This window comes from Glandiceps talaboti, chromosome 9, assembly GCF_964340395.1.
Source record: "Glandiceps talaboti chromosome 9, keGlaTala1.1, whole genome shotgun sequence".
Taxonomy (NCBI): Eukaryota; Metazoa; Hemichordata; class Enteropneusta; family Spengelidae; genus Glandiceps; species Glandiceps talaboti.
Window position 1 is genome coordinate 17,861,719 of NC_135557.1, and position 9,003 is coordinate 17,870,721.

General features: G+C 36.1%; 1 protein-coding gene across 1 annotated transcript; it reads left to right on the forward strand.

Moving 5' to 3' along the window:
• The first annotated feature begins 208 nt into the window (after nucleotides 1-208).
• LOC144440082 (hematopoietic prostaglandin D synthase-like) lies at nucleotides 209-7,977 on the forward strand. The gene is made up of 5 exons (XM_078129333.1): nucleotides 209-395; nucleotides 4,617-4,709; nucleotides 5,157-5,275; nucleotides 6,067-6,174; nucleotides 6,757-7,977. The coding sequence occupies exons 1-5, from the start codon at nucleotides 257-259 to the stop codon at nucleotides 6,919-6,921; spliced, it is 624 nt and encodes a 207-aa protein (XP_077985459.1). The 5' UTR covers nucleotides 209-256; the 3' UTR covers nucleotides 6,922-7,977.
• The last annotated feature ends 1,026 nt before the right edge of the window (nucleotides 7,978-9,003 follow it).

Genomic DNA, 9,003 nt, shown 5'->3' on the forward strand with positions numbered 1-9,003 from the left:
ACTTATGTGCTGATAACTCAGTTGTCTGGTTCTCGGTTTTTGTGACAGGCGTGCGACATGTGAATACATGAATTGTACATATTACCTCTTACTGAGAGTGGGTAATAAATCAGTGCAAAATGAGAGACGTAGGCTGGTTGAAATAATCATGTTGAATTTACATATAATGAATTATATATATCACGTGATTCGTCAGACCACAGAACCGCACCTTTTTTACCCACTACCACCGCAGACGGGAGTTCATACCACAAACATGCCTAAATACCAACTTACATATTTCAATGTCCGTGGACGTGCTGAAATAACACGACTGATTTTCGCTGCCGCTGGTGTGGAATTTGATGATGTCCGTTTTGAACAGGGGCAGTGGAAGACAGAAAAGGCGACGGGAAGTAAGTACATGCAATACACCTTGGCATGACTGCTTGTAGTGTAAATATGCGCAACATTATATAGCATGACAACTGCAGCATGCAATCTGATAAACGTGTCACTGTTCCGATACTTTCCCTTGCTGTATTCATTGCTATATGTGGATTAAAATTATGTATTAACAGTAAAGACAAGTGAAATTCGAAACGTGACCCGGGTCATCTAATAAGTCATGGAATGACGTCATTAGGGTCACAAACAAGAGTCATTTGTCAGCTGTCTAGAGCCCTGGATAGGTCTTTATTATTTACTCTTATTTGACATCTAAAGGAATGTTACCTCGTATTTAACATATCTAGCCATAGTAAACATAAATTTACACAGCGTCTCGTACATTTTATTAAGACAATAAAAATGCGTAACTTTGGATGCCTATTCCGCCTGTGGCTACGTTTCATCTAAAACAAAGTCGTCGCCTCGCTCCGTAGCACTGAATACTAATACGTACTGATAGGAACTGCGATTGCCGAAGGCACGAACTGCTCCGGCACTCGGTGAATAGTACGCGGTTATAGTATTGCTCCGGTTCGAAGCGAGGCGACGACTTTAGTAAGTCCACACCTTGACTATGCTTCCCCAGTGTCTTCCCCACATATATACGAGTAGGGATATTGCATTTTTGGAAAAAGTGCAGCGTCGGTTCACCAGGATGATTCCGCAGCTTGGTGGCTTGAATTATGAGGAAAGTTACGCATATTGAAACTGACAACTTTAAAAACTAGATGAATTAGAGCTGATTTGCTTAAAGTGTATAAACTTTTTCATTTACATATTCGCCATGATCCAGTTGTATTTTTCAAAGTATCTACTTCGACAACAAGAGGATATAGATTGAAATGATTTAAAGACAGATCCAGATTGGATATACCAAAATATTTTTTCAGTCGACATGTTGTAAACATTTGGAAGTTTACCAGCAAGGGTTATTGTTATTAGTACACCAATTAAATCATTGTAATTACTTAGTAATTATTTTAATCCAGATTGGATATACGTAAATATTTTTCCAGTCAATATGTCGTAGACATTTGGAACAGTTTGCCAGAAAGGGTTATTGTGACTACAATAAAGGCATTCATTTATTGCATAGAACTACCCTTGCCAAATGATATGTCCTTTTGACCAATTTCGGCGTATTGATGTGACTTGATATCAAGTGTACATACATACGTTAAAAATATTCCTTTTCAGATCTGGCATCTGGTTTTAATACGTATCTACACATGTAGTAATGAATCCTGTACGGTACATTCTACACAGGATATAGAGTCCAAGTTTAGGTCTACGCAAAATTTGAAATTTTACCTCTCAATATTAGCATACAAGTTACATAAATTGGACGTCTTGCAAATATTAGATAGAAAAGAAACATCACTCAGTAAAACACCTTTAGAAACCTTTAGAATGTTTTACCCCCACTTTTGACCAATTGAGATACTGTCTAGAGCAATGAAAAAAGTCAATATGGCAGCTACTTTAGAACGTTTTTGTTATTTGTTCTGTATGCAGTTCTCCCTCTACGTTCTGTAGAAATATAATATTAAAAAGTAAATGAATCGTTGTTAAAGGCATGATTGCTTATTAATTTCCACTTTGCAATGGTGTCAAAATGAGATAGACTTAGTCATCAAGTTGGCATGTGACTACTTATTCCCAGCAATGAAGGTTATTTGTGTATGAGAATTACCAAAAGATGTAGAAGGGTATTTTCCATGTTGTTTACGTTGAGGATTTGAATGTCAGATTTTCTTTGAGTACTAAAACACGTGGAATGATAGCTAGCAATGCAAAAAATTTGATTAAAGATTAAAGGTGGGTTGGTGGTTGGGGTTGGATGGTACATTAGAATGTGTCTCTGCTGTTACTTTCAACCTTTATTCATGACTGACCAAGAGGAAGTTCGTTGCGTAATCGAATGTAAGAGTGCCTTCACGCTGAATATCTAAACTAAATATGCATATATTCATATTGTTCCTTTGAAATATTATAAAAGATATTCTTCAGATACTGAATTTATCATCTTTATTTTGTACTACATTGTCCTTTATTCTGTTTTATTTTAGAATTTCGATGAAATAACGTAATCAAATGTAACAGCGGAGAACACGTCTATTCATATTGTTCCTTTGACTTGACATGTAACGCCAACCAAATAGCTATACTAGTAGAAACGTAGACAATGCATACAACATAATGGTGTGAGTGAGAGACTAGACAATAGTTTTGAATACAAATGATTGGGTCTATTCAGTCGAATACATAACTTTGTATAGTAACGATTCAATTGATGCTACGCTATTGATCAAAAATATGTTCATACCAGGTGTAAACTGAATGCCTTCAGTAAAGGCAAAACTTTAGATTGCTGCTCCTTCACGCCTTGTCGAAAGAAAAATTCTGCGCTACCAGAAATGATATTGCATATCCATTAGTTACTACATCAATAAATAAAACGTATCTTTGGAAAACATTGTCCATTTTTGCATGTTTATCCACATACTGCCCTTAATTCTATGTTTGCCATTGTAAAACCTTTAAAATGATTGGTCTGTGAGTCTGTTAACAATTAAAAATAATTGTTTTTAAAAATAGTAAGTTTATGAGTACTTGTTGGTGATACTTTCAATTCATAATCATATTTTAATATTCTGAATGACAAGTAAAGTCAGAAGGAACATTTGAACTGTTTCTTTTATTGAATTTGCCCAAATTTCAGCGATAAACAATAATTTTCATTCAGATACGCACTCATGGGTTTCCTAACCCTGCCATAGAGGGCGTCAATTTACATTTTTTTCATCTCATTGAAGACATCTAGGGTCGTTTGGGTCATGAGAAACAGAATTCAGGCTGCCCTTACATATACCTACCAATTACTGTTATCTTTACAATATACATAATGTTCTGACTGTTGCTATGGACATGGTCTTGTTGATAGGCATATTTGCATACATGTTTTGATATTTTTTTTTTGCCTGACTAACCAAAAATGTTGTTATCTTTGCAAAATATACTGGCATTGTTGGCTGTTGCTAAGGACATATCAATGGAAGTTGACTATAATCATGGGTTCATGGGTTTTCATTGCCTAACCAATTGTTAAGAATATGGTCTTGGGGCCAAATTTTATTTTAGCCCCCTCAAACTAATTTTGAAGATAAAAATTGCCAACATGTATTTTTTTATATGTGGTCCTATAATGAACATAACCATATATGTTTCATAAAATTAACATGCATTTCACACGAAAACCCATATGCCCCTGCACTATAAGGACAGACGTTTAAACTGTTGTACCTTCACGCTTTATTGCAAACAAACATTTTGCACTACCAGACATGGCTACAATAAAACATAGTGTAGCTAGGCACATTAGAACGTACATATCCGCTTCTGCAAAAGTTGAGTTTGGCGTATTTTGAAGTACCTTCACTATAGTCCACATTTTAAATTCTGTAAAACCGTAAACCTCAACTGACATCTCTTCTTTCGTGCCAGTAAAATCAATGAGGATTACCAACTATGTGGTTGTTACATACAGGTTGGAGCACTCAAACTTTTTGGTTGCTTTGTGTTGGGAAACTATTGGCGATACGTCCCTGGATCGGTAATTATATAGTTGATCCTTCTTGCTGAACGTTTCGAAATCGGCCATTTGGGTTTCTTCATCAATAACTGAGACTGATAACACTAAACGTTAATAAAACATTGTTCATGTGTTCACTTGTTGCCTGATTTGTTGTTCATTCGTGCGTTGTAAGTCCTGGTGGTTTTTTTTGTAATCTCTTCTAATTAATACATTTTATTTCCAGGATTAAATGTTACATTATAGAGCATTGGATATAGTCTTGAGTTGTGTCCAATGCTCTATAATGTAACATTTAATCCTGGAAATAAAATGTATTACAAGTAATTAGAAGAGATTACAAAAAAACACTGATTATTGAGAATATCTCTGTTTAATATTGGACTTCATTATTGGATCGAATAATCTGTTTGTAAATGAATTGATCTTTGTTTTTGAATTCTTCCTGTTTGTTTTATGTTCGTTTGTATTTCAAAACAGAACCAGATCTGAAACCATGTCTAGCAACAATATATAGAATCATTGAGTATTTATTTTGTAAAATTCTCGTTTCTCGTATTTTCGTTTATTTGTTTGTTTTTTATTTTGATTTTAGAATATCCATTTGACCAAGTGCCGACTCTCGAATTTGATGGTGTTATTCTTGCACAGTCCAGAGCAATGGCTAGATTCGTTGCCAAGGAACATGGCAAGTATTGCATTTGGCATTTTTAAACAGACACCCTCCAAGCTTCTGAGTTTGAAGTCTGTTTGGTACAAAATAGTCAATCAAAGCAACAATGTACATGTGGGCTTTTTGATAACTTTTATGCCAACGAGCTATGACACCAGACACGTGATGTTAGTATTCAACATTGTTATTAGGTAGGATACCCTTTAGAAATACAAACATTTGATATGAAGAATGCAAGTGTGTTGGAGTTTCTCCAGTTAGCAATCAGGAGTTGAATAGAAGTTTTAAATATAGTTCAAAAACTGCATCCTTCCATTCATATCATGACTGTGTGTTTGAAATCTATTCGGCACAAAACGCTAAATCAGGACTACAACATACATATTTTTGACATTTAAAATAAAAATTAAAATGGAAGTGATACCAGATACGTGATATTTGTATTCGACATTTTTTTATCAGGACTTGCCGGGAAGGATAATCTTGAAAATGCACAGATTGATATGATTACCGATGTGTTGGAAGATGTATTTAAGGACTTCATGAAGTTTTTTTTTCATGAGACAGATGAAGAAAAGATAGTAAGTGCCATAATCGATAAATTGATATCGGTGCAGGACCAATGTGTGTCAGTATTTTATGCTAGCAGCAAACCAGTTGTAAATTGAACAAATTCCATAAAAGATCACAAAATAAAGAATTTTCCTTATCGGCTCGGTAGCTAGGATTATATTGCAGTAATAATTTCAGTTTCTGTCAAGAGAGGGCGCTGTGTTCATTCCTTCACGCTTGAATGTGTTGGAAATTCGTGGATATTGGCAATAGTCGAGGGAACAAAATGTTTACAGTAAAATTGAAGTTACCTTGGAGTTTCCCTCAGGTGATGTGACATTTTAACACACTCTCACAAACAAGGGGTTGTTGGTAGCTGAGTGGTTAGCTCGTACGCCTCTTATCTCTGCAGTCTGGGTTCGAACCCCCCACGTGTGGGCTGGGTTTGATTAAAAATTTTACCAGGTCTGTATGTAAGAAGGGTGATGCTCAGTTTGACCCTGCCGAACAACGCAGATTTTCCCTGGGTACTCCGGGTTCCTCCTGCTTCTTCAACTCTCTCTCTCTCTCTCTCTCTCTCTCTCTCTCTCTCTCTCTCTCTCTCTCTCTCTCTCTCTCTCTCTCTCTCTCTCTCTCTCTCTCTCTCTCTCTCTCTCTCTCTCTCTCTCTTCTGTATCATTATTATTTAGTATTTCTATGATAAACATTAAGCTTTAACACGATTGTATTTCATGGTGCAGTATATCCTATCCAACCCCGTCGTTTTTAGCTATCCTGCCCATATGTGTCATCATATCTTATAAATCTATTTTCCCTTCAGAAAGTAATGGAATCGGAACATAATGCTAACATACTACAAGTTAGCCTAAGAGGTCTGGAGAAGTTATTGAAAGACAACGGGGGAGATGGATACTTTGTTGGAGATGGTGTATGTAACGTCTATATCAAACTATACTATAATAGTTATATTATTTAGATTTTGGACCCAGTTCATTTACTCTCGTGACTAAATGACAATGTAACTTCTCTGTTGCTGTCCAATGGAATGTTGACATCTGTTGCCTGTGCTCTAGAAGTAACGTCCGACACAAGTCTCAGCCGCGAGATCTGCCCTCTGAGTTGGTCACCTCATGTGAACGTGTCTTATCATGATCCTTAACCCACGCCAACTTGGCGAGGAACACTTCGGTCGTTCTTTTCTACTCATACCTGCATCCTTTGATATAGACCACGGAACCATGTCTTTGGGTAATGTGTCTGCAAAGCCCTGCATTTAACAGGCTGAGAGAAATCACGACCGTATTCTAACTATACAAAATTAGCATCACAAATCAGAACGAAAATCAAATCCTGGTATACATGACTTTCATTGAATTCAATGAAGTCTATGTACACATACAAAGTATATTTTATGGTGGGGCATACAACCTATAAAGAACACATGGCATGTCTGGATGAAAAGTAAATTCTTAGATCTCTGTAATGATAATTATTTCAAAACTTTTTACAGCTTACCTGGGCAGATCTAGCGTTCCTGGCACAGATGGACTACAATGTATCCCGAAATGCCACGCTATTGGACGACTATCCAAAGTTGAAGGCTTTATATGAAAGGGTGACGGCACTACCAAAAATTGCTGAATGGCGTGAGAAACGGCCGAAGACAAAATTTTGAAATACGTGCAATATATTGTCAATGGAAAACTGTATAAAACAGAATAATTTGATTTAAGGTGACGGATTGTAAATAGTTCAATTCCTTATACAGCCCTTTTTCAAGAAGTATAGTGTGGCTATTGAAGGACATATCAAGCTCATTGAGACTTACTGCAATGTTTTATGTTTAGATAAACATATTAGGATTTACCCCTTACTGTGAAGGCTTTTGTTTGTCTGGCCGCTGTACAACAGAGTTTTTGGAATAATGTTTACATATTCCTGTACAATCTATCAAGTGTACCATTGATCTATTGTAATAGTAGTAGTCTGTATGCTGCTGCTGTTTACATCATTAACCAAATATATAACAGATATTATAATAATAATAATCTTTATTTATACTGGATAGTTCTTTAAGCATATAAACACTTGTCTCCCAAGAAGTCCAGTGAGGTCCATCCCTCATGGGTTCAGTGTTGTAACGGATGGTTGTGTGTTATCTTCAATGTATTTATCTGAATCGAACAAGAACCCTTGTGATCATTTTCACTGAACTTGATACCTTCTTTAATAGTTACTTGTTACAAGACAAACTGGGCACGGTTGACTTAGCAGTTCTGTGATGTCACAATATTGTTTTACACTTTCTTGGACAGCCTCAGTTGCATTTGTTGAGGTACAGCACACAGTGGGGCTGTAGAAGCTGAGAAGTAATCATATTGATTATCAGTAGAAAATCTAACCACTGAATAAATTAATACCATCACGTCCATGTGTAATTTATTCAGTTAGGCCACTGCACTTTACAAGAATAGCAAAGTTTATTGCGATTCCGTAAGGGATCCCGATGTGTATTGGTGCCTCTGATATCTATAGTTTAGAGCTCAGATTTGTCTATGTCTATGTAAACAAACGCCATGCCTCATGAGGGTAATGGCATGGCAACTTTCCTGTATTCCTTAGAAAAGTGCTTTATAACTGAGAAATCATTATAACATTTACAATGTCAGTCTAGAGACATTAATAACAACATTAATATTGTATTTGTTGACTCGTTATGTATGTAATCTTTTTTTCAACATATCTTTCATTCATAGTTTTAATCATAGATAAAATGAACAGGATGTCAAATACACAAATTGTTGTACAAGGGTTTGGATATTTTCGTATGAATGACTTTTACTTCTATTTCATTACCCAACTTATTACTGATAGAATCTGAAAAAAAATGAATATGGAGACATGATCGATGGCCAAATGGTTCGCAGATTGCTTATTCATTTAAACTCGCCACTGCCGTTTGTTTCTGAATACCTAAAGCAAACTATGTCAAATATATAATTGGGAACCTGGTAGGACAGAGATTGCTATGTGAATTGTTATACACTTTCAGTTAGAGCTGTATTGGAATGTATATTACTCAGGATGTTGGCGAAGTTATATAGGGTTGCTGTGTCGATATACCTCTGTGGCAGGAGTTGTTGTTTTATTTCATGATAGTGCCCCTGCTTTATACGTGCCCCTGAAACATATCATAAGGCATTTGTTGTTTCCAACTATTGCCACCACTGTAGTTTTGTGTCTTTGTATTTGGATCTCCTCACAACACAACTAATATTTAATTCACTGCATTTCACTGATATGTTACGATATTACTCTACAACAGTGGCGGTGGTAGCAGTAGGATTTGGAACTGATGGCAGTGGTGGGATGCCAATATCATAAAATGTGAAGCATTTGAGACATAAGCAAAATCTCCCAATGGACTGGTGTTGGTCAAATAATTACATATTATGTACAAATATGAATCAAGTCGAAAAGGTACCAAACGGCAATTGTTGTTCGAATGACCTACAGCACTCTTAATGTCGGTGAAGTGCGGGAAAAAGGTTTGCTGAGTGAAAGTAAACATATTGTAAAACCTTTGACCAAAATATGTTTTGCTCTCGCACTCCTTTAACCTCCTTTAACTCCTTTAACCAAAACCAATGCTCTTGTCAAAAGTTCAAGTATACCATATTTGACAAATATATTTTCACGTACAGTCTGTCGAGTGGATGTCAAGTTGTTTGCTTACATGTCCACTGAGTCAGCAATC